Here is a 27322-nt window from a genome sequence, read left to right on the forward strand (position 1 = left end):
CTCTTTTCAATAATTTACCATTCCAATTAAGAGAAGGTATAAATTTTAATTCACTTATGCTTTAAATGAGTTTTTAGATCATGTGGAATATTTTTAAGAATAAAGTGCTTTATACACATCATACAGAATACTTTTTAAATGATTATGTGAAATAATGAAAGGGAAAGCCTGCCTACTGACAAAGGCAGACTTTTCTCCTCTTGAGGTCTTCAGGTAAAATCAAAAGTATTATACTCCTATGTTTACATCAATGTCCTTACTTTCACAATACTATGCTTTGTGTAAAATCCACTTGTTGAATCATATGTAGACAAATGGACAAAATAACCACAGGTGGGTAAACTGCAAATGAAGTCTAAAAACCTGTAGTAGGAAAAATCATATTTAAACCTATTTTATAAAAATGGAAATAAAAGTTTATGATAGAGGAAACAGTAGCCATTTAGTGAAGAGGGGAAAGTTTCCATAAATAAAAAGACTTTATTGCACATACATGCATAGCTTTAAATGCTATGGAATCTTACCTCACCATGGTAAATCAAAATCTGGAAGAACGTGTCCATGAGAAGAATGCGATCTGCAAGAATACTGCTGCTATCAAGAAGAACCGGCTAATGGAAGAAAACAATGAGAGAAGAGGAAGATGGAAAAATAAATTATTTAAAGATACAAAATAGATCTTTCCAAAATATTTTTAAAACTTTAAATTTCTACCTTACAACTTAAGACAACTTGCTTTCATGAATTCTTACAGTATATTTTAATTTTCTGAGAAATCACAACAACTAAGGTAACAATAGAAAACCAGAGTAAAGCCAAGAGAAAATCAGGGATAACTCCTAAGTCTGGTGATGACCCCACTGAGTGACAGACAAAAAGCTTGGGAAAGGGGAAATTTGGAGACAGAAAAATAGTTCTAAATAGAAAATGAAAGGGAGTGGCCACAATTAATGACATATATTTGGGTATCACATGCATAAAGATGGTAATTAAAGCTATGTGATTATACTGTATCACTCAGAGAAAGGAAGACAGAGAAGAATCCAGAGATAGAGCCCTAGAGCATGCCAATGCTTAAGAGATCTGAAAGGAAGAAGTCAGCAAAAGGAGACGGCGAAGGAACAGGCAGTGATTCGGAGAAAAACTAGTAGGTACTGCAGGTGTCAGAGAAGCCTAGGACAAAAGGTTTCTAAGGACAATCCTCATTAGGTAAATGCTGTTGAGAGTTCTGGCAAGATGTGGGACATTGGTAGCCGCTTGGTAAGAGTTGTTTCAGTGTAATGTTAGGGACAAGAATCTGAATAATCTAGGTTGAGAAGAGAATGTGAGGTGAGATCATACAGTTACTCAGGTAACTTACTGAGTTTAGCTGCAACTGAGACCAAAGAAATGAGGTGGCAATTAGAAAAAATGTGAAGCCAAAGGTGGTTCTGTTTGTTGGTTTTTAACGTGGGTGCTATTTAGGGTTCTATGTTAATGAGAATGATCCAGAGGAACAGCAGGTGATGATGCAGGAAGGAGGAAAACTCCAAAAGCAAAGCCTTAAGTAAATGAAGCTAATGGCGTTCATGGATTAAATGGCAAGGTTAGAATTTAACAGCAGCAGGTAATAGGGATGGTGGGATTCCAAATTTCTTCTAAACAGTAATCTACATTTTACAGGTATCTAAATTTACATATATTACTCTGAAATTAGAAACAAAATCTCTAAAACTTTCTTTCCTGATTCAAAGAACTACAAGACCAAATAAATAACTAGACCATCACATTAACACCTTATATTTTCTAGAAAAGTAGAAACTATGACAAACTGCTAAAAAAAATTATAGTAACAAAATAGAATGTTTTATAAACTATTTTTTACAAAACAGTATATAGAGGCATCACGAGAGATCATGAATCAAGAGATATTATAAATACCCTCTTTATACTGACCATTCTTCAATATTATTTTCATATATAGTCATTATATACTTTTAAGTGGTAAAACAGACATTAGCTACAAAATAGAAAAAACTGTTTATTTGATAATAGGTTAAAATAAGTGGGACAGTTTGCTAGGAATGGCATAGCTTTATCACGGATAACTTTATCATCACCTAAGCATACATCTTTATAATCAACTGTATCTCATGTTCAAGAGAGGCTACAAGAAAATGACATTTTAAGCAAGAAGCTTTCTTCAGACAGAATGTCCTGTCAGACACTAAACCCTGGAATAAGCTACAGGTTCTAGAATCATTACCTCTGGGCACTGTTAAAGATATGAGAACAATCATAAACCCTACAGAATTTGATCAATCAAATAACTGCATAAATTGACCTTAAAAGTTTCTTCCACCTCAATTTTTCTATTTTTTTAAATGATTTCCTAGTGCAATCTAGCATATAATAAGCACTCATAAATATCTGCAAATATATGAATAATGTAACATAACTTCTTAAACTAAATTCTTGTATGTAGTAACTATATTCCAAGAAAAACTTAATTGTTTTCACTTTTTGATGACACATCACAGCAACAACCAATTTTTGTTTTCTGTTTCTCTTACCTCTGGTGGTCCACTAAAAGAATATGCATACAGAATAGGCTGAATCATGATTAGAGACTGAGTCAAATCTTGACGCATAAAATGATGACGATAATATGAACTCTCATCAGGACTATTGTTAAAAACTTGCAAGAAAGGAGATCTTCTTAAATGAAACATAAACTACAAGAAAAAAACATGTGAGATAGGTTTTACTGATTTTATTGCAACAGTTTACTATTACAAAAGCATCTGATTATAACTATTAACACAATAAAACAAGTTATAAGAACATTCTAAACTGTATTCCTCAGAATCTTACTATGATCTTTATCAGTTATTTAAAAATATAATTCAACAAGACGACACTCAGTTGAGTGTCCAACTTTTTTTATTTTTTTTTTACATTTTATTTTTGATATATATATATAGAGAGAGAGAAACAGAGCACAAGCGGGGGAGGGGCAGAGAGAGAGGGAGACACAGAATCCGAAACAGGCTCCAGGCTCTGAGCTGTCAGCACAGAGCCTGACGCGGGGCTCGAACTGACGAATCGCGAGATCATGACCTGAGCAGAAGTAAGACGCTTAACCGACCGAGCCACCCAGGCGCCCCATTGAGTGTCCAACTCTTGATTTTGGCTCAGGTCATACTTTCAGGGTCACGGTGTCCTACACGCAGCATGGAGCCTGCTTGGGATTCTCTCTTTCTCTCCCTCTGCCCCTCTCCCCAGCTCACATGTGCACTCTCTCCCTCTCAAAAAATAAGCTAATTAAAAATATGTGTGTAGGTGTGTGTGTGTGTGTGTATGTATATACAAAACAATAAAAAAATTAAAGTAAAAGAGGTGACTCAAAAGGAAAACAAAAATAGGAACAAAAAACTCCTTGTTCTGGTCTAAGTTATACTACATCGTGCATTATCAGCATCCTTTGTTTTTATTCCTCATGTCTTTGGCCACAACTCCGAACTTTTTTATTACTATTCCTTACCACCATCAAAAGACTCCAAGAGTAAAAGTAGATTAACAGATTTTCTACTTTTTGTAGGGCTCCCAAAAGTACTGGGAAGGGTCAGCGATGACAAAAAAAAAAAAAAAAAAAAAAAAAAAAAAAAAAAAAAAAAAAAAACAACAAAGAAAAGGACTTACATATATTCACATTTTTAAGTTCTTCCTCATCCCTAAGAAACATTCTCTAGACTTTTTTTCATTACTTCTTTCTCCTTTCACTTTCCTTCTACCCACTCCTCATATTAAAGAGCTCAAAAGGGGAAGAGTTAGGCCTGAATAAAAGTCTCAGATACAATCAACAGAATCAGCTCTCCAAAGAACTCTCATTTGTCTTGGAGTTTCCTCCCAACTTCCTTCAGCCCTCAGGGCCCAAGTGCTTGTGTGTTGCTCCTGCCTGGGACTCAGTCCACGCTTCTCTCCCAGCAAAGGCAGCTCAGTGACATTCTCATTCCTTTTCTGTTTTCAGTGATCAGAAGTCACTGAGAGGCTCTCTCATCCCTCACCACTTTAGCCATTCCTTACTAACAGAAATGTGTAATTGGTAAATTTGGAGGTAAATATTTTAGAAATAAAGACCTTCTTTAAATGTAAGCTATGCCACCTTTTGGAAGACCATCAGGCTTTGAAACCCCCCCAAAAAAATTATTTCTGGGCCCTCTGCTATTTCTAATAGAGGGGAAAAGATGGGATGTCCAGATCTCTTGGGAGATCTATCAACTTTCAAAAGCCTAAAGAGAAGGTTTGGAGTTAGGAGAGAAGAAAAAGGAAAGTGTATGGCTTTCAGTCAAATACTTATTAGGCTAATGCCTTCATTCTCTTTCCTATTAGTTTCTGCTACTAATAGGCCTAAGGATTCCCAAATCAGAAACGGTTCTGTCTGCTTTAAAACAAATTAGACTCTGCCTTTTGCTAGTTCTCCAAACCTGCAACCAGAGGTTTAGGGAAGTCTCCCTGCATAAACAACAAGTTTCTACACCAGAGATCAATAAAAAATGTTCAAAAAAAATATTAATAAGAGTAGTTCAGAAAAGAAAGCTGAAGGTTTAAGCAAAGTTTTCATGGGCAAAATTTAAATTTCCACATCTCAATATAATCATTATTCCAGACTGAGCTAAAATGCTTCTTCTTCTATAAAGGTGTATCACAACATTCACTTGGAAGGATTCCTCTAAATTTCCTTTAAGTTTTGCATATCTCTCATAGCATTTCTCTCTTTCTGTTCTGCATTAGGTATATTTCAAATGACACCCTTCAAACTGAAAGATCCTTGAAAGGAGGATCCATGTCAGCCATCTTTATTCTCCTAAAGTTCCCTTCACACAGAACTCAGGTGAATAATTGTTATCTATGCTATTCATCATATAAATAAGCAACCTAGACTTTTTTAAATATCGATCAAAATAAGACAGGTAGATTCAACTACCCAAATGGAAAAACTTCCCTAAGATACATAAAATCAGCTCTTTCTATTTACCTGGTATATCAGATTGTTCTGTAAGACTAGCTGACCAGTAAAGTTACTTCCTTTTGGTACTACTGTAATTAGATCCTTTATATTAGATGGAAAGTTGAAAGTTAATCTGCCTGACATCTGATTCTACTCCGCACTAGGACTCCAGTGTAAATTTCTACTCACCACAAACAGATGAATATTTTCAAGGCCATCATAAAAATACTATACATTTAGGGGTGGGTATAAAAAAAAAAATACTATATACTTTTCACTGACTACTCAAGCACAATAGTGATTTCTTAGCTATCCCAAACTTACAACATTACCAAAAGAATAACCCAATACAACAGGTCCTATAAGATGAGTAATAAAATACAACAGGAAAAATGAGACCCAATGCTACTGTCAACACTAAGAAAAGAACATGGACCTTTTATCTACTCACCTGAGGGTAAAGGGAGAAAGTTTCTGAAAATCTGAAGGAGCTTGGATCATCTTTGTGATATTCTCCAAATTTCTGACACTAAATAAAATAAAATGTGTTAGCAATATTTTCCCTGGCACACAGCTAAACAACCCTCTTGCCTATATGTTTTCTATTTTTAAAAAGCTATTACTCTTTAGAAGGCAGATAATTGATATAGGATAAAATTTGAATATTACTTATAGACTTACCAAGAAAATAATTACAACTAAAGAAATACATTTGAATTTGAGAAGCAAACAACATATTGCTCCAATGAAGTAACCACTCATCTTCAAATGTTTGGATTTTTTTTTTTTTTTTTTTTTTGAGAGAGAGAGAGGGCACAAGTGAGAGACAGTGAGAGACAGATAAGTGGGGCTCACCAAAAGCAGGGCTCGAGCTCACCTGATGTGGGACTTGAACTCACAAACCATGAAATTATGATCTGAGCCAAAGTCAGATGCTTACTGACTGAGCTACCCCAGCTGCCCTAAGAAATCTTTTTTTTTCTTTTAAGTAAGCTCTATGCCCAACATGGAGCTCGAACTCATAACCCGAGATCAGGAGTCACATGCTCTACCAAATGAGCCAGCCAGGAGCCCATTGTTGTTATACTTGGGTAACCAGTGATATCCACAAGGCTAATTTTCAGAGTAGGGCATGTTTGAGACTTATGTCCAAAATTTTCCTTGCATTATTAACATTTTGTAAATCACTAAATATAATCTATTATTCCATTGACCATTTTTCATATCACTAAATATAATCTATTATTTCATTTTTAAAAGCTGACTAGCATTCCACTACATTAAAATATACACCATAACAATCTTATCTAATCCCTCACTATTAGCATATATATTTATCCTGTTAGATCTTTAGGATAAATTCTTAGTGGTAGAATTTCTAGGTAAAAAGAAGTTTTTAAGTTTTTGATATATGTCACCAGCTACCTTCTACATATAAGGTTATACAAATGTTTATAAAAGTTGTACAATTCAAACCTACAAGCTATGATGCTGTTTCCCTGAATACTAACCAATTCTTAAGCATTACTGTGTTTTTCTAATTCTTACCAGTTTGACAAATATTGTTGTCTTTTTCTATTTTCTAACTTTGATTATAAATAAGATTGATAATTTTTTCATATGTTTACTGGTCACTTGTATTCCCTCTTTTGCTAATTCCTTGCTCATGACCTTTGCTCTTTTTGCCCAAATCTTATTGATTTATAAGAGCACATATACATGAATATTTCCACATTCTGCCAAATGTAAAGAATATGTCCTACATACAAATCATACATAAAAGATGGCATTAAATTCTGCTAATGGTATTTTTACTACACAGATTTTGTGTCATTTTAATACATCTCTTAATATTCTTATTTAATGCTCCTGCTTTTTATTTCATGTTAAAAGTCCTTCTGCCTCCAGGTTAAATGCATATTAACCTATTTCCTGATAAATATAGCCTAAAGTATAAACTATATATACAACCTAAATAAAGTATGTATCGGGTATAAGTATATATGTATAGATTAAAGTTGTATAGGTTATACTACAGACAACAATATAAAACTTGCATAATATATATATATATATATATATATACATACATTTCTAATCTTTGCATTACTTCTTTTTTTTTTTTTAATTTTTTTTTCAACGTTTATTTATTTTTGGGACAGAGAGAGACAGAGCATGAACGGGGGAGGGGCAGAGAGAGAGGGAGACACAGAATCGGAAATAGGCTCCAGGCTCTGAGCCATCAGCCCAGAGCTTGACGCAGGGCTCGAACTCACGGACCGCGAGAACGTGACCTGGCTGAAGTCGGACGCTTAACCGACTGCGCCACCCAGGCGCCCCTTTGCATTACTTCTTAAAAAAAATTTTTTTTAAGTTTATTTATTTTTGACAGAGAGAGAGAGACAGGGCATGAGTAGGGGAGGGGCAGAGAGAGAGGGAAACACAGAATCTGAAACAGGCTCCAGGCTCCGAGCTGTCAGCACAGAGCCTGACGTAGCGCTCGAACTCACAGACCACAAGATCATGACCGGACGCTCAACCGACTGAGCCACCCAGGTGCCCCACTTCTTAAAAATTTTTTGAACATTTATCAAGTGCCCTAGCATTAATTACTGGAATCATGAGGAGCAGTCCTATACAACCTAACCAAAATACAAATATAGATGGGAAAAAAAAAAAAAAGATTGAAGCATAAAGGAAGTGTATCAAAGATTCATGGTCTAACTTATTCAAGAGTTAATAAAACCAGGCAGATAAAGCAACAGTAATATAATTTTCTTGAGGAAAATAACACTTGCAAGATATCTAGTTCTGTCTTTAATTCAGTAATTATTTATGCATAAAGGCATACAAATAAAAGGACCCTAATGGTCAAAGTCTAACCTCTATAAGAAAATGGTACTGGGGCACCGGGTGGCTCAGTCGGTTAAGCGTCCGACTTCAGCTCAGGTCGTGATCGCACAGTTCCTGGGTTTGAGCCCCACGTCGGGCTCCGTGCTGACAGCTTAGAGCCTGGAGCCTGTTTTGGATTCTGTGTCTCCTTCTCTCTCTGACCCTCCCCCATTCATGTTCTGTCTCTCTGTCTCAAAAATAAATAAACGTTTAAAAAAAAATTAAGAAAAAATAAAAAGAAAATGGTACTGACAAATGTGGTCATCTTTTTTTTTTTTTAATTTTTTAATGTTTATTTATTTTTGACACAGAGAGAGACAGAGCATGAATGGAGGAGGGGCAAAGAGAGGGAGACACAGAATCCGAAGCAGGCTCTAGGCTCTGAGCTATCAGCACAGAGCCTGACGTGGGGCTCAAACCCACAGACCGTGAGATCACGACCTGAGCTGAAGTCGGACGCTCAACTGACTGGGCCACCCAGGCACCCCAGAAATGTGGTCATCTTTAAAAACAACACATCTAGGGGTGCCTGGGTGGGTCAGTCGGTTAAGCGGCCGACTTCGGCTCAGGGCATGATCTCGTGGTGAGTTCGAGTCCCGCGTCAGGCTCTGTGCTGACAGCTCAAAGCCTGGAGCCTGTTTCAGATTCTGTGTCTCCCTCTCTCTGACCCTCACCCATTCATGCTCTGTCTCTCTCTGTCTCAAAGATAAATAAACGTTAAAAAAAAAAATTTTTTTTTAAAACACATCTAAAGTGCCTTGTCACACTAATGTTAAGAAAAAATTTGGCTGGGGTAGCATTTAGTAGGAAAGTCCCAAGAGTCTTAAATAAGAGACATTTCCTAGGCCAAATCTAATCAGATGAACTGAATACAATTATTTTCAAAATAACTAACAAAACACTTGTTAATGGTAAACCAAAAGTCTAAAATGGAGAAAAAAAAAAAAGTCAAATATCAAGTTTAAGTTGTAAAAGGATGTCACTCAGTAGAGAAGGTCAGGAGTCAAAAATGTAAGGAACAACAACAAAAAAGGTAAGAAACAAATCCATGAAGCTGGGCATAAATAAGATGGACTCAAAAAGAGACTGAGGATGGATGCAACAAATCATATGTTGATACCAGTGTCTTAAGTGATGCTGACAAAGGGAAGCAAAGACTTACAGTAAAAGTGTCAGAAGCAATTGTGGTACAGCACCGATCTGGCCATACATTGCCCCATTATCTACAAAACAGTCTTTTTTAAAAAGATGTTGGGTTTCGAGGCACCTGGGTGGCTTAGTCAATTAAGCATCCAACTTTGGCTCAGGTCATGACCTCACGGTTCACAGGTTCAAGCTCCATGTCGGGCTCTGTGCTGATATCTTGGAGCCTGAAGCCTGCTTTGGATTCTGTGTCTCCCTCTCTCTCTGCCCCTCCCCACCACACACTCTGTCTCTCTCAAAAATAAACATTAAAAAAAATTTTTTTAAAGATGTTTGTTTTGTTTTTCGGGTTTTTTTATTTTTTTGAGAGAGAATGCATGCACACAGGCTTGCATGCAGGAAAGAGACAGGACATAGGGAGAGAATCTTAAGCAGGCTCCGTGCCTAGCTAAGAGCCTCAGATGTCACTACCGTGAGAGCAATGACCTGAGCAGAAATTAAGTCAAACACTTAACTGATAGAGCCAACCAGGTGCCCCAAAAGATGTTTATGTTTAGCAAAAATTAGAGTCATGAAGAAAAAAAGAAAATTATATTCACTATGCCAAATTAAGGCAAGAAGTTTAATATAATTTCATAGATTTTTTTTATTAGCAAAAATTTACAAAAGTATAGTACCTAAAAGGTATTACTAACCCCTTCTCTATTTGTTATAATTGCTACAGCTAAAATTTAAGCAGTGCGAAATCAGTACAAAAGTGTTTAGCTTCCATAACTAAGGTTCATTGGTCATCACCTGAAGCTTCACTTCAACTGTATGCTAATATTCAATCAAAGAAAAATGTAAAGATCACCTTCTCACCACATTTACCACATATAAGGGTCTTTTAGTCACTAGGGGTTTATAAGAGACTGTGATTTTGCCAAAAATTGGTGTTTGAACTCTGCATACCATAAAATGCCAGCCACGATGATGGACAGTTTTCTAAATCCTATTAGCAATTTCTTCTAGCCATCTTACAGTCCTGTGTGGCACTATGCAGTAGGACTATGCTCACTTGGAGAACTCCATTTCCAGTTTTTGATGTAAGACAAGGGAGGCCACCAATAACTGGTGAAAGCTATTTTGCCCAGAAAGCAGGGTGATAGCCTGATAATGCCAGCCTCTCCTTCCCAAATTACCTCTACCAATTTTCTCTTACACACATTTGCCAACTGAATTATAGGAAGAGACAAGCTAGGGGTGCCTAGGTGGCTCAATCATTTAAGCGTCTGACTCTTGATTTCGGCTCTAGTCATGCTCTCACGATTGAGATGAAACCTTGCATCAAACTTCACATGGAGTCTCCTTGGAATTCTCTCTCTCCCTCTCTCTCTGCCCCTCCCCTGCTTACATGCATGCTCTCTCTCTCTCAAAATAAATATGTTTTTAAAAACAGGAAGATATGGGGCACCTGAGTGCCTCAGTTGGTTGAGAGTCTGACTTTGGCTCAGGTCATGATCTCAGGTTCACAAATTCAAGCCCCGCATCGGGCTCTGTTGCCGACAGCTCAGAGCCTGGAGCCTGCTTCGGATTCTGTCTCTTCCCTTCCCCTGCCTGCATTCTGTCTCTCTCTCTTAAAAAATGAATAAATGTTAAAAAATTTTAAAAAAAAAAATGGAAGAGACAAGCTATACTGGTGTGACAGAAGAGTAAAATTTTCAGCATGCCATGACTCATCTATTCTCTATCCCTAAAAGCCCTGCACTGCCATTGTAATGCTATAAAACTGCAGAATGTGCAGACATGAATTATAATTTTAGGTTTTTGTAATTTTGTAATTTTTGTTTAACTGTCTCATTTAGTTCTTTACAAGGCCATTTTGTTTTATATTTTATAGTATTTCTGTTTTACAAGTATGTCAAACAATGCAGCAAATTTTGAAGTTCAGGTATAAGATAGAAGAAAAAGACTCTAGACATAAGCCCACAAAGAATTCTAAAGAATTATAATCTGCTGAGTCATTTCACTACACTCGTGCAGCAAAGGACACAGAAAAGATCTATATTTACAATGAAAGCTACTTATCAGTGGGTTTTATGTGGACTGATAACCAAGTTGTACTATTAAATTTTATGTCATATTTGATAACCTACAAATTCAGAAATAGTTCTAGTAAAATGCAAAAGCACTTTCCTACAAATCACAGCCATTTAGCAAATAAAGGTGCTGATTACGTCAAATACCTTCTTCTCAAACAACAAAAGTGTTTATTAAAACAAAGTCACCTTCATTGAAAAGGCTCAGGAAAGGGGGTGCCTAGCTGGCTCAGAAGGTAGAGCATGAGACTCCCAACCTCAGGGTCGTGAGTTAAAGCCCAACATCGGGTATGAAGCCCACTTAAAAATATAACAGCTTCTCTATTCAGTTTGATGAGTCAACTGATTTCACTAATGTCATGTCTAACTGCTAAATGATAGTGAAATTCAAGAAAATGTTTCTGCTGTCCTAAACTAGCAAAAGTCAAAATATATTTAATATTTTATCTTCCCATCTAGAAACAATGGTTCATCTTAGAAGAACTGTGTTGGTATTTGTACTGATGGTGTCCAATTGATGGTTGACTCTATGAGAGGTTTTACCTCTTTTAAAAAGACATGCTGGGGGCGCCTGGGTGGAGCAGTCGGTTAAGCGTCCGACTTCAGCCAGGTCACGATCTCGCGGTCTGTGAGTTCGAGCCCCGCGTCGGGCTCTGGGCTGATGGCTCAGAGCCTGGAGCCTGTTTCCGATTCTGTGTCTCCCTCTCTCTCTGTCCCTCCCCCGTTCATGCTCTGTCTCTCTGTCCCAAAAATAAATAAACGTTGAAAAAAAAAAATTTTTTTAAAAAGACATGCTGATGCTGTTATACTGTTTTCTTCACAGAGAGGTGCTAGTATAAAAACACTCTTGAAGTTAAAATGAAAAAAAAGTTCTGGATGACGCTACTTAATGACAAATTTTATTTTATTTTTTTATTTTGTTTTATTTTTGAGAGAGAGAGAGAGACAGACAGAGCACAAGAGGGGGAGGGGGCAGAGCGAGAGGGAGACAGAATCTGAAGCAGACTCTAGGCTCCAAGCTGTCAGCACAGAACCTGATGCAGGACTCGAACTCATGGACCATGAGATCGTGACCTGAGCCAAAGTCAGACGCTTAACTGACTGAGCCACCCAGGCGCCCCTCTGATCTTATTAAACAAAGACTAATTCACTCAAGAATGTGTTAAAAACTACACAAAAATCTAAACAAAGAGCACAAAAAACTCCTGCTAGAAACAGAAATCTGATAGCTTAGGGGCGCCTGGGTGGCTCAGTCAGTTAAGCGTCCAACTTCGGCTCAGGTCATGATCTTGTGGTTTGTGAGTTCGAGCCCTGCGTCAGGCTCTGTGCTGACAGCTCAGAGCCTGGAACCTGTTTCAGATTCTGGGTCTCCCTCTCTCTCTGCCCCTCCTCTGCCCATGCTTTGTCTCTCTCTGTCTCTCAATAATAAATGTTAAAAAAAAAAAAAAAAAGAAATCTGATAGCTTAGCAGAGAGAGTTCTCAACAGGGTGTTTGACTAAAATGATAGGCCAGAGTTTGCTGAGTAAAAACGAGGTATTAAGAACAGAACTTAATTGGGGTGCCTAGGTGGCTCAGGCAGTTAAGCATCTGACTGTTGATCTCAGCTCAGGTCATGATCTCATGGTTCATGGGATCAAGGCTCACATTAGGCTTTGTGCTGACAGCACAGAGCCTGCTTGGGATTCTCTCACCCTCTCTCTCTGCACTTCCCCTGCTTGCTCTCTATCCCTCTCTGTCTCAAAAAAAAAAAAAAAAAAATACAACTTAATTGGGGCACCTGGATGGTTCAGTCAGTTGCACGTCCACCTTCAGTCATAATCTCATGGTCTGTGAGCTCAAGCCCTATGTTGGGCTCGCTGCTGTCAGCACAGAGCCCACTACAGATCCTGTGTACCCCTCTCTGTCTGCCCCTCCCCTGCTTATGCTTTCTCTCTCAAAATTAAATATTTTTTTTAAAAAACTTTTAAAAAAAACAGAACTTAATTAAGCATTCTAGGTCATACTGTAAATAATGGGTTCCTGCCGTGTCAAAAACCCAAATATACCATCATTATCAATAACTTTACTAAGACATACTTTAGTAACATAGATCCAGATAATCAAAACTTACCCATATTTTTGTACGTTAAAGTGTATAATTTTTATATCCCAATTAACTTCTCTTAAATAAACACAGAAAACTAAAACCATAGCAATGAAGAAAAAATATGCAAATAAGCACTAAAAAACAGTCACAATAATTTAGGATCAAATTTGGAACAAATGTGATACCAGCACCCCCCACCAAAAAAAAAAAAAAAAAAAAGAAAAAGAATAGGTTACATGATTGTCACTCTTTCATTTTAAAGAAAAAGGTATTTTAGCTCAGTTGGAGACATAAAGGTACTTACTATTCATTCAAGCTGCCTTTCTCAGCAAGTTGAATAGGTATCCCTCATACAGTCTTGCAGTTAAAGTGTTAAGTATGTTGAAAGAGATTATCAGCAACAAATACTTATGACAAACAAAAACATACAGATTGAATAAAGCACCATGTTTCCATCTTACCAGTCGAATGAGCTGTCTGTCTAGCCATCTAAGTACATCTGGTCCTTCCTCTGTTTCCGCCCTGTAGATTGCCAGCCGGGCCATAAGAATGGCAGCTGCCTCCTGGTCAAAAGATGCAGCAATGTTTTGGATTTGAGTTTGAGCATCCGCCCAGCTAAAGCCAAGAAGAAAGCATAGAAATGCGCTGCATTATTATATTCACAATATCATAGTTGACTATGACACAGATTTAAATTAAAATGATGCAGAAAATTACTCCAATATTTCAAAATTCCAACACCATCTGGAAAATTAACATTTTAAAAATCACTAACATTGGGGCGCCTGGGTGGCGCAGTCGGTTAAGCGTCCGACTTCAGCCAGGTCACGATCTCGCGGTCCGGGAGTTCGAGCCCCGCGTCAGGCTCTGGGCTGATGGCTCAGAGCCTGGAGCTTGTTTCCGATTCTGCGTCTCCCTCTCTCTCTGCCCCTCCCCCGTTCATGCTCTGTCTCTCTCTGTCCCCAAAATAAATAAAAAACGTTGAAAAAAAAATTTTTTTTAAAAATCACTAACAGGGGCGCCTGGGTGGCGCAGTCGGTTAAGCGTCCGACTTCAGCCAGGTCACGATCTCACGGTCCGGGAGTTCGAGCCCCGCGTCGGGCTCTGGGCTGATGGCTCAGAGCCTGGAGCCTGTTTCCGATTCTGTGTCTCCCTCTCTCTCTGCCCCTCCCCCGTTCATGCTCTGTCTCTCTCTGTCCCAAAAATAAATAAACGTTGAAAAAAAAAAATTAAAAAAAAAAAAAATCACTAACAGCAGTTTCAGTATAGCATTATTTTTCAGAAAAATATATCCAAACCTAATAAAGTCCTCTAAAGTAATTATTTTATTTATGTTTTTATTTTATTTTTGAGAGAGAGAAACAGAGTGTGAGTGGAGGAGAGGTAGGAGAGGGAGACAGAATCTGAAGTAGGCTCCAGGCTCTGAGCTGTCAGTGCAGAGCCGGACATGGGGCTCGAACTCACAGACTGCGAGATCATGACCTGAGCCGAAGGGATGCCCAACTGACGTAGTCACCCAGGCACCCCAAGTCCTCTAAAGTAATTATAAAGACAAATCTCCAAACACACTCCTTAAGACATTAAGATTTTTACAACTAATAAAATAGCACAGGTATGTGTGTGAATGTGCACATGTGCACATAGATACTCAAGTCTCTATATCAGACTTTAAATTGTATTTCTTCAAGGGCATTTGGGTGGCTCAATAAGTTAAGCCTCCGACTTTGGCTCGGGTCATGATCTCCTGGTTTGTGGGTTTAAGGCCTGCATTGGGCTCTGCACTGGCAGTACAGAGACCATTTGGGATTCTCTCTCTCTCTCTCCATCTCTCTCTGCCCCTCTCCCACTTGCTTTCTCTATCTTATTTTTAAAAAAAAAAAAAAAAAAAAAGAGGGGGAGACTGAGTGGCTCAGTTGACTGAGCGCCCAACTTCGGCTCAGGTCATGATCTCACGGTTTGTGAGTTCGAGTCCCGCATCGAGCTCTGTGTTGACAGCTCGGAGCCTGGAGCCTGCTTCAGATTCTATCTCCTTCTCTCTCTGCCCCTCCCCACTTGTGCTCTGTCTCTCAAAAATAAATAAATGTAAAAAATTTTAAAAATAAAAAAATAAAATAAAATAAATTTTTAAAAAGGAAAAAAAAGAAAATTTATTTCTTCAATATTTCAAAGGCAGAAACATGGAAATATAACAAAAATAAGTAACTCATTTACTAAACTGTAAACTAAAAATTATCAAAAATTATATTCTCATTGGTATTTAATTCAATTAATGGAAAAAATGATACAATTATAGTTTCTATGTATTCTTTTCCTTCCATGCTAAATGTTAGTAAAAATTTTAGTCTAAGGGATTAATTTGCTATTACACATAAAATAGCAGTAATCTATTAAATTCACATGTTCTATAAATACAATCCAGTCAAACTAATCCTGGGGAGACCCAGCAACAGTTTTTGTCTAATGTTTCACAGAGTTTTGTAATACTTCAGCTGATTCTAATTCCAAAGTACCTCACTTTAAGCAAGTCTAGAAAAATTTAAAGATTTTTGAAAAGCTAGACCACTTTTGCATGACTCAAAGATGCAAGAAGTCATCCCCCCAAGATTTAGGCAGTAACATATTCAAAATTCTTCCTTCTTTCTCTATTTTTAATTTTTTTCAAGTAGACAAATAATTTTTTAATATTTTCCAGATGACTGGCAACTGTTAAGTATCTCAGTCTAGAGAAATAGCAAGAGGCAAAAAAGAATGAGAATCAGTAAAAGAATAAGAACCAGCAATTTTGAAATTATTTTTAAAGTAATTTAAACTTGGTGGTTATACTAATGGTTTACATTATTTTTTAAATTTTAATTTAAAAAACTTTAATTTTAATTAAAAAAATTAATTTAAAAAATTTTTAATTTAAAAAATTTAATTTAAATTTTAATTTAAAAAATTTTTAAATTTTAAATTTTAATTTAAAAAATTAAAAAATTTTAATTTAAAGAACTAAAACCAAAATTATCTAAATCAGCATTTTCCCAACTAAGATGACCATGATATTCTCTTGCTGCAATCTGAAACATAAAGGTGACATTTTAACTACATTGACAAGTAAGCACATGCAAATTCACGAATTAAATCTTATTTAGCTATAAATTAAAAATTATGCTCTTAAAATAAAGTTTAAAGAGTTTGTTCACATTGTAAAATCTATCTTATTTCCAATATCCCCTCCTCACTGTAATTCTTACAACTAGTTTTAAACGAAACTTTCCAGGTCAAAGTTGTTTTCTATATGAAAAATAGGGTAACTTTTGACTGTATCTCAGGAACCTGAGTTCTTCACTTTCACATGGCTCACTTAAACAAGTACACTCGCCTAGGCCCCTAAAATCATATTACTAATAAATAAAGAAAAAATAAGTGCTGATTATTGAAAATAGGATAAGTTAATTTGAAAAGATGGGTGTTTGGGTGAGACATAATGACATAAATAGCACCAAAACATACATGATATATAGCTCTACAATGGCCTCATAAATTCTGTGCAAACTGAAAATATATAGGGGCACCTGGATGGCTCAGTGGTTAAGTGTACGACTCTTGGTTTCAGCTCAGGTCATGATCTCGCAGTTTCATGGATTCAGGCCCTACACCAGGTTCTGTGCTACCAGCGCAGAGCCTGCTTGGGATTCTCTCTCTCCCTCTCTCTGACCTCCCCCACTCATGCTGTCTCTGTCTCTTCTCAAAATTAATAATAAAATAAAAACTTAAAAATATATAAACCCATGAAATGTCTCCAAGAAACTCCCTTTCTCTTAAAAGACTACCTATTCTTGTTTGTTTCACGTTTTTATTTAAATTCCATTTAGTTAACATATAGTGTCATATTAGTTTCAGGAGTAGGATTTAGTGATTCATCACTTACATATAACACCCAGTGCTTATCTCAACAAGTGCCTGCCTTAATGCCTATCACCCGCTTAGCCCATCCCCCACCCATCTCCCTTCCACCAACCCTCAGTTTGTTCTCTATAGTTAAGAGTCTGTTTTATGATTTGTCTTTCTTTCTCCCCCCTCTATGTTCATCTGTTTTGTTCCTTAAATTCACATGAGTGAAATCATATGGTATTTGTCTTTCTCTGATTTATGTCACTTAGCATAATACATTCTAACTCCATCCATCTTGTTGCAAATGGAAAGATTTCATTCTTTTTGATGGCTAATATTCCACTGTATGTATACACACCACATCTGTATCCATTTGTCAGTCAATAGACATTTGGGTTCTTTCCATAATTTGACTATTGTATATACTGCTGCTATAAACATCGGGGTGCACGTGTCCCTTCGAATCAGTATTTTTGTATCCTCATGGTAAATACCTCGTAGAGCAATTTCTCAACTGTAGGGTAGTTCTATTTTTAACTTTTTGAGGAACCTCCATACTGTTTTCCACAGAGTCTGCACCAGTTTGCATTTCCACAAACAGTGTAAGAGGGTTCCCCTTTCTCCACATCCTCACCAACATCTGTTGTTTCCTGTGTTAAATTTAGCCATCTGACAGGTGTAAAGTGATATCTCATTATAGTTTTGATTTGTATTTCCTGATAATGAATGATGTTGAGCATCTTTTCATGTCTCTATTGGCCATCGGCATGTCTTCTTTGGAAAAATGTCTATTCATATCTTCTGCCTTTTTTTTTTTTTTCCAGAAAGAGAGAGAGAGCACGAGTGGAGGAGAGAGGCAGAGAAGGAGAAAGAATCTTAAGCAGCCTCTACACTCAGTGTGGATCAGTCGTGGATCCCATGACCCTAGGATCATGACCTGAGCCAAAATCAAGAGTCAGAGATGTTCAACCAACTGAGCCACCCAGGAACTCCTCTGCCCACCACCCCCCCTTTTTAAGTTTATTTATTTTGAGAGAGAGAAATGAAAGAGATAAAGTGTGAGCAGGAGGAGGGGCACAAAGGACAGAGAGAATCCCTATCAGGCCCCATGCTGCCAGCACACAGCCTGACACAGGGCTTGAACCCAAGAACCATGAGATCATGACCTGAGCGGAAACCAGGAGTTGGACACTCAACCGATTGAGCCACCCAGGCTCCTGCCTGGGTCCCCTGCCCATTTCTTCACTGGGTTGTTATCTAACTTTTTAAAACTTTTCATTTTAAAAATATTTTACACATAAAAGCTATGAGTAGAATAAATTCCTATATATCCATCATCTAGATTTATCAATTGATAGCATTTTAACATATTTGCCCCATCATTCTCTCTTTCTTTATACATAAACATACTTTTTCATTTGCCAAACTTTTTGAGATTAAGTTAGAGATATTATGACCCTCTCCCGTGAACACTTCAGTATATATCTCTTAAGGACAAGAGTATCTTATAGTCTTATATAGCCTTAATTATCAATTCATGAAATTACACATGGATTTAATATTATCATCCTATACATAAACCATATTCAAATGTCTCGAATTGTCTCAATGGCATCCTCTATAGCAAATATTTTCCTGACACAGGATTTTATCCAGAATCACATATTGGCTTTAGTTGTAACATCTCTTTAGTCTCCTTTAATCTGGACTGGTTACTAATGCTTTTCTTGCCTTCCAAGACATTTTTGACAATTCTAAGCCAGTAACTTTGTAAAATATCCCTCAACTTGGTATGTCCAGTTGTTTCCTTAAGTAAATGTTCTGAATGTCCAATTTAAGTTGCACGTGTGTGTGCATGTGGGTGTGTGTGTCTGTGTGTGTGTGTTGAGGGGCATAAATAAATTGACATGTTTGCCAAGAATCAAACTTCCAAGTTCCTGATGTGAAGTATTAACAAATCTAAGTGAATGCTTAGTCAGCTGGGATATTTAGCTCAAATGAATAATATATTCCCCTGACACTGATGCAGGATTTTAAGTCAAAGCAAGGTAACAGAGGAGGACAATAAATAAATCTACGTATAATCCTGTGATAAGTAACAGACCATACAACCAATACTCAGTTCAAACATAAAGCTAATGTCCATCACTCACCAAAACAATCTCATGATTTTCAGGAATGAAGCTAGAGTATAAATACAGATCAATAAAATGAGAGCTTCAGATGTCTCTGTGTTCATTTTCTAACCCATGCTTAAATCAGGTAAGTTTATACTGATCAACACTTTCCCTACCCAGACAATCAAGTTCAAGACAAACAGAAATAGACCAAAAACTGGTTTGCTTCTAGACACACCTCATCTAAGAATCCTTTCCTGACTAATTTTATTCCAAAATGATCTTCCCTTTGTTTTACATGTCACAAATATATACAGAGGGGTTATCAAAGGAGCTGAGAAATAATTTATTTATAAGAAAACAGAGGGGCTATAGGTTCAGTTCAACCTGTTCTCTGTGCAAATGCTGTGCAAGAACACGTCACCAAATATATGTCTTATTCAGAGAATACATCATATAGATACGAACAAGAAAAGGCATCTGTCATGCCTAATCACTTCCTCTTGGAAACTTAACTACATTAATAAATGTAGGACATGGCTTTGTTACACAAAATACTACCCTATAATATTAACTGTTAAGAGACTTCACCTTTTGTGGTCTCAACCAGTGCTACTCAAAGTGTGGTATACAAACCTAGTATCAGTTCACCATGTGGTAAGAACAGAAACTGAGACTATATGTTTACTAATTTTTAAGCAATTTAACAAAATAATTTTTTGTCTAATAAGTCTAATAATAAAAATAGGGACCTGCATTGTGAATTTTTTAAATTTCATTTTCTAGTAATGCATTTTTAGTGTATTTACAAGTATCAGTCTCCAAAAACTTGGAAGGAAAAAAACACTGTCCCCTCACTACAGAGAGGTTGAGGACTGGACTCTTCCATATCATATAGCAGACCAAGTATGTTCAAGTCCTTTGCATTCCATACCCTGCCCCAAAATTACCTATGCCACAAAGAAGACACTGAATGAAGATTTGGTAAATGAATTAAATGACATTATAATAAGAGTTGAAAAAACATACAATGATAATAGTAGCTAAGAACTTTATCATCAATTGAAAAGTAATGCTATTGATTATTGTGTTATATGAGGTATGTATATACATATTATTATTGCCTATAATAGGATGTTTATTAGCATTTCTCCTCCTCTCAGAGAAATATGGTAAATAAAGGAAATTTTTTTTTAATGTTTATTTATTTTGGAGAGAGAGACAGAGACAGAGACAGAGAGACAGAGTGTAGCAGGTAAGGGGTAGAGAAAGAGGGAGACACAGAATCCAAAGCAGGCTCCAGGCTCCAAGCTGTCAGCACAGAGCCCAACGCAGGGCTCTAACCCACAAACTGTGAGATCATGACCTGAGCCAAAGGCAGATGCTTAACCACCCAGGTGCCCCAATAAAGGAATTATTTTGAAGAATATGTCTTAGGAGTAGTTTTTTAAATTGCTTTACAGATCCTAACAATGAATATTCTGGCAAATAAGCTAAATTAAAAAGAAATAAAATGCTATTAGTTATAAATATTCATTTTATAATTATGAATGTCACTCAAAACAGAAACCCAGTTTGGAAGCATGACCCAGGATAGTTTTGATACGTAAATTAAATCTCTAAAAAATACAACTTACTTCCTAGCAATGGTGGTCACTCGGATGCGTCTCTGTCCACTTGAATGCTGATACTGAGTCACAAACTGGATGGCACCACGCCCTCCTTGAGGAATTGGAGCATTATGCTATGTAAAAATAAGAGTAAAAACTAAGCAAAATCTATTACAGTCTTATCATATAGTTACCCTAGCATTAATGAAATTCATTCTAAAATCGACCAGAGGGATGCCTGTTTCCAGTGCATACCAAACAGCTATGATTTGCCACATAAGAGAAATGGACCTGGGAAAGGGGGAAAATGATGAAGGATAGAGACATGACTCCAGCTATGATATCAATTGCAAGTAATATGTAATTCAGAGGGACATGAAACAAAATGAAGGGAGAAGTATAAAGAAATGATGAGATACAGAAAGGCATAAGTAAGGCAATTTTGTCTAATAGTAATTGGATAAAGAGAAATTGAAGCAAGTTCTCCTCCCCTCGCTACGAAAAATGAAAACACAACTTTTAGGAAAATAATCACCTGATGAAGAGGTGACTAACAGAAAACTATTAATGAGAAAAGCCCAACAGTAGTATATAATAATGGAATAATGGTCCTCAGAAAGAAATAGCAAGTGGTCAATAAGAGAAACTTTCTTCATGACCTTTGACAATTAGCATTCTTGCTTTTTTGATTTTTTTTTTTTTTTTTTTTTTTTTTGGTAAGAACAACTCTTTTTCACATATTTTGACGCTTAAAGAAAAAAAATGCCTGTACATGTCTTAGGAAGGCTATTAATACTTTGTGGTTCATTTTACGCCTAAAAACTATTAATATGTAAGTCAGTAATTTGTACATTATATCATTCTTTAATATGATAACTTCTTCCTGCAGCAGAAAAAAAAAATCTTTTCAAGTACTGCAATCTTTACCTTCCAATCCTTTTTTATGAATTTTGACATATTAAACTTTCTTGTAGAGATTTCATGTATCATTATATACCTTGTGACAACCAGGAGGAGCTAGATGCCTAATTACAAAAATGCATAGCTAGAACAGAATTTAAGATTTATTTAGTCTTCAATTTTATATTAAAACAACAACAACAACAACAACAAGAAAACTGAGACTAAAAGTTGGGTTGTCCAATGCTGGGAATTTGCAGGTTTCCCTAACATCTCTTTCTATTATAGTTTATCCTCTCACCAAAGAGTTTAGTCTTGAAAAACAGAAAATGACAAACAAAAATTCCAAAACAGAATAAGCTCTAGGTCATAATTACTATTAGAAAAAATATGAAATATTTATGGCCTAAATTGAGTACTTCAAGATAAAAAGTCATACCTGATTGACAACCTCAAAATAAATGGCTAAGGTTGTAGTGGGACTGAGTCCACATATCTTCCATTGACAAGTGCCACCTGTTCCTATCTCCTGTAAAAAAAAAAAAAAAAAAAACATAGTATTTTTGAAAGCTAGAGAACACAATTTTTTAAGATTTTATTTTTAAGAGATCTCTATACCCAAGGTGGGGCTCAAACTCACAACCACAAGATCAAGATTCACATGCTCCACCGACTGAGCCAGCCAGGTGCTCCCAATTTATTACTATAATATATATTAAGGTAAAAAGGGGAGAAAAAACTCCAGTAAGAAAAACTAAATTTCAGGTGTCTAACTAATTTAATGAATGTTAAAAGTCTAAGATTTTTAAAGTCATATAAACTTATCATGAAATAAAATCAAGTAATTTTTACACAACAAAATTATAAAACAATTGAAATTCTTTCTAAATATTGATACAAGTTCTTAATATTGTAGACTTTAACAGTATAAACTATTTAATGAAGTAATTACAACTATCTTTCTATCCAACTGTTTCATTGATATAAAGAGATATTGACTTAACACATAACATATGCATATATAGAATACAGGTTCTCTAGATCAGAATTCCATAAATCAAACACTCTGATTCCCAAAAAAACTTCTTAGATAAGAATTTTTACCATGCAAACTGCTTAAAATTAATTTTTAAACTCTGACACTTTACAGATGATTACTCACCTTATTTGCTCCATCATCCTCTCTACAGGTACATAATTCTACCATTTTAAAGTGTACTATACATCCACTAGATGGGTAACAAAAAAGAAAGGAATTGAAACTAAAATCTGGCTAATTTGGTTACTTTGTTGGAAATCCTACTAACAAAAAAAATTTCAGATTTGACTTTCAGAAGTCTCCAAATTTCCAAATCACAGTTGTTGGGTTTTTTAGGCACACTGGGGGAAGGAATAACTTAGGCATAAAAAAACAAAAGACTGGTGACAGCACCAAGGTTTTAATTTAGTGGTAGATGGTAAAAAGAGTATGCATAAAGAGCAACCACAAACAGATGTATACTAATGGAAACGGAACCACATTCTACTGAAAAACTTAGCCGACACAATAATTTTGAAAGGATTACTATAGGCTGTCATTCCAAATCTATTGTTGGTCTGTCCTTCGAATTAACTAGATTTTCTTTTTAGAGTAAATTAAAGGTGACTTACATTTTCAGACACACAAGGTCCTTTAGAATTGAGAGACACACAGGGTCCAATAGCTCCTGAAATCTTTATTTCCCTTGAGGTCTGCAAAATAAGCATACAGTGAACACTTTAGTGTCCTCAAAGATAAGTTCAAATATACATTCAACTATAAGTACATAAGAATAAAGACATCTGGGGCGGCTGGGATCAAGCCCCATGTCAGGATCCACACTAAGTATGGAGACTACTTAAGATTCTCAGTATCTCTCTCTCTCTCTCTCTCTCTCTCTCTCTCTCTCTCTCTCTCCCTCCCTCCCTCCCTCCCTCCCTCCCTCCCTCCCTCCCTCTGCCCCTCTCCCCATGCTCACACTCTCTCTGGCTCTTTAAAAAAAAAAAAAAGAATAAAGACACCCTTCCACATTTACAACCCAGAGGTTAATGAAAACAAACTAATGTTAAAAATAATAGGGGCTCCTGGGTGGCTCAGTCGGTTGAGCGTCCGACTTCGGCTCAGGTCGTGATCTCACAGTCCGTGAGTTCGCGCTCCACGTTAGGCTCTGTGCTGACAGCTCAGAGCCTGGAGCCTGTTTCAGATTCTGTGTCTCCCTCTCTCTGACCCTCCCCTGTTCATGCTCTGTCTCTCTCTGTCTCAAAAATAAAGGTTAAAAACAAAAATTAAAAAAATAATAATAATAATAATAAATCAGGGGTGCCTTGGTGGCTCAGTTGGTCGAGTGCATGACTCTTGATTTTGGCTCAGGTCATGATCTCATGGTTCGTGGGATCAAGCCTCACAACAGGCTCTGCACTGACGGTGCAGAGCCTGCTTAGGTTTCTCTCTCTCTCTCTCTCTCTCTCTCTCTCTCTCTGCCCCTCCTCTGCTCATGTGCATGTACATACACTTGCTCTCTCTTTCTCTCTATCAAAATAAATAAATACACTTAAAAAAATAACAATAATGAAATCAGTGGACAATTCTAGGTTTATAACTCCCAAATTTACAATCTAGCCCTGACCTAACTTCAATACTCTATTTCCAGCTGCCCATAGGAAGTCTCCATTTGGTAATCTCACCCTCAATTCAAAATAATCCCATACCCAAAATTCATACATCCTAATTCTAATCTTTAAACACTATCTTCTGTTTTTCCTCCTGTAGAAAATTTGTCACCAAGATTGGTTTCTTTCCAATCTCTGACACCAAAATTTAAGCCATTGTTAGTTTCCATCTAAGAAAATTAGAAAACCTAATTCACTTTTCCTACTCGAGATTCTTCTTCCTGACAAACCGAATACCATTGTCAGACAAATTTTACCTGAAACAGTATTCTTTATTAACTTACAATGGCTTCTTCTGGCTACACATGCATCACCAAAATACAACTGACCACATAATTAAAACTATTTCCCTTACACTGCAATACAAACCATCCACTCTCACTGGGAAGTTTCCCCAAATATACCACGCTGATTCTCACTTCTTTACCTTTCCTCATATGGGATCCTACTAAAATGTGTTTTCCTCAACGAACTTAAATTCTGCCATCTTTCAAAACCACTGTAACTCACTATAAAACCTTTTATCACCAAGAATAAATTGTGTCCTGCATACATTCATTTTTCTTCCCTAAACCTTTACAGGACTTTTATAATCTACTGTTATTTCATTCTATCACAAATGTTAATTTTATCTATCAAAACTAAGTTTCTTTTTTTTTTTTAATTTTTTTTAACGTTTATTTATTTTTGAGACAGAGAGAGACAGAGCATGAACAGGGGAGGGGCAGAGAGACGGGGAGACACAGAATCTGAAATAAGCTCCAGGCTCTGAGCAGTCAGCACAGAGCCTGACGTGGGGCTCGAACTCACGGACCGCGAGATCATGACCTGAGCCGAAGTCGGATGCTTAACCGACCGAGCCACCCAGGTGCCCCAGTTTCTTTTTTTTTTAAAGTAGGCTTCCCACCCAATGTGGGGCTTGAACTCACAACCCTGAGATCAAGAGTTACATGCTCCACTGACAGCTAGGCAGGTTCCACAAGACTTAAGTTTCTTCTTAAGAAGCACTGTGCCTTATATATCCCTTGAGATCCTCATAATTTCCCTGCCTAATGCTATACACATAGCAAGCATTCAATAAAATAAAAAGATTACGAAGAAATATTTAATGGAAGTTCAAAGTCAATGATTTTGTAATACGCTTTTATAACACTAAACTTTTGGGTTTTTTAAATCAAAATTTGAAGTGAACAGTATCAGGGAACCTGGGTGGCTCAGTTGGTTGAGCACCTGACTCTTGACTTAGGGCCAGGTCATGATTCCACGGTTGTGGGATCGAGCCCTGCATCAGGCTCTGTCCTGGGCATGGAACCTGTTTAGGAGTCTCTGTCTCTGCCCCTCCCCTGCCCACATGTACACACATGCGCACGCACTCTCTGTCTCTAAAAAAAAAAAAAAAAAAAAAAAAAAGAAGTAAATAGTATCAACAACCTACTAATCAAAAAAACAATTACTGGGGCGCCTGGGTGGCGCAGTCGGTTAAGCGTCCGACTTCAGCCAGGTCACGATCTCGCAGTCCGTGAGTTTGAGCCCCGCGTCAGGCTAGGCTGATGGCTCGGAGCCTGGAGCCTGTTTCCCATTCTGTGTCTCCCTCTCTCTCTGCCCCTCCCCTGTTCACACTCTGTCTCTCTCTGTCCCAAAAATAAACAAAAACGTTGAAAAAAAAAATTTAAAAAAAAACAATTACTGATTATCCAAATGGAATAGATTTCTCTTCAGTTACTGATTCCCAAAATAAAATAAATCTAGCACTCACAGAAGCAAATACAGCACTAAAAAAGAAAAAACACACTTAAAAAGTTAAATCCTATATAAAGAAAAAGCAGTTAAAGGAAATTTTACCTATATAGTATCTCCTTTTTCAATAATTATTTGTAAATGCTCAAGTAAAATTTCATGTACATTTAATGATGATACATTTTTCTGGTAAACAAAATCTCTACTTTTAAAGTCTATATTGAATTTGATTAATGATATTTAAATATTATGGTCAAGACTACAAATTTCTTTTAATAACATACCACACATGTCAAGTTTTGATGCTTACCTTTATTTCTAATGTACCACCAAAGCCCATTTTAAACTGTCCATGCATATCTTTGGTAAAAACTCTTTGAAAAGTCTGCTTGAATAAGGAAGTGTTGAAAGAGTCACCCATTACCATGTATCCTCTGCACAGAAAGAACAAAAAATAATATATGTGACACAAGTACTGGGCCTATGTGTTAAAACCAGAAAAGTAAATTACCTCTCAATACTACCAACAAATTTTAAAGATACTTTCTAAATGTACTCTACTACCATTAATTTTAAAAACTCAAATATATGAGAATATCTTCACCCTACAAATAATCTCAATCCTGAGAGCATCTGAGTGCCCCTAACACTTGCATTTGTTCTCAGTAATTTATTAACATTATTTTTTATAAATAGATAACACATCCACATGCTACAAAAATTCAAAAGATACAAAATGGTATACAGTAGCAAATGTGTCTCTTCCATGCCAGCCACCCAGTTCTCCAGCACACATTCTCATTCTTGAAAACAAATATATACCAGTGTATGTATATATATGCATATACTGTCTGTGTGTATCAATCACATCAGACATAACAGGATCATGAAACTTAGCGAAGAAGAATAGGAGGATGCTGTGGAACGATTTTCACTTTAAGCACTATGTACATGTACTGTACAAATTTTTTTAGTAAGCATGTACCTGTTCTCATTTTTTTAAGTTTTAAAAAACATTAACTATCAAATAAAAACAGTTCTGAGGTACCATTTTTTCTCTAATAGATCAGCAAAAATCACAGTCTGATGACATATTCTGTTGGTGAGGCTGTAGAAACAGTTACCCTCATACACTGCTAGTGGGAATGCAAAATGATGCAACCTCAACACAGGGGAATTTGCCAATATCTAACAAAATTACACT

At 36.6% G+C, this 27322-nt stretch overlaps 1 protein-coding gene across 6 annotated transcripts in view; it reads right to left on the minus strand.

Annotated features, from left to right (window-relative positions):
* Positions 1 to 27322, minus strand: part of SEC23A (SEC23 homolog A, COPII coat complex component) — a 67560-nt gene that overhangs the window by 15869 nt on the left and 24369 nt on the right. For all 6 annotated transcript variants that reach the window (XM_045059839.1, XM_045059840.1, XM_011283203.4 and 3 more), the window contains 8 exons: positions 26429 to 26552; positions 23344 to 23424; positions 22133 to 22222; positions 20821 to 20927; positions 13652 to 13805; positions 5442 to 5519; positions 2553 to 2714; positions 525 to 611 (listed from right to left, as the gene is read on the minus strand). In XM_045059839.1, the coding sequence (XP_044915774.1) occupies positions 525 to 611; positions 2553 to 2714; positions 5442 to 5519; positions 13652 to 13805; positions 20821 to 20927; positions 22133 to 22222; positions 23344 to 23424; positions 26429 to 26552 (883 nt within the window). The remainder of the gene's footprint in view (positions 1 to 524; positions 612 to 2552; positions 2715 to 5441; positions 5520 to 13651; positions 13806 to 20820; positions 20928 to 22132; positions 22223 to 23343; positions 23425 to 26428; positions 26553 to 27322) is intronic.

This window comes from Felis catus, chromosome B3, assembly GCF_018350175.1.
Source record: "Felis catus isolate Fca126 chromosome B3, F.catus_Fca126_mat1.0, whole genome shotgun sequence".
NCBI classification, from domain to species: domain Eukaryota; kingdom Metazoa; phylum Chordata; class Mammalia; order Carnivora; family Felidae; genus Felis; species Felis catus.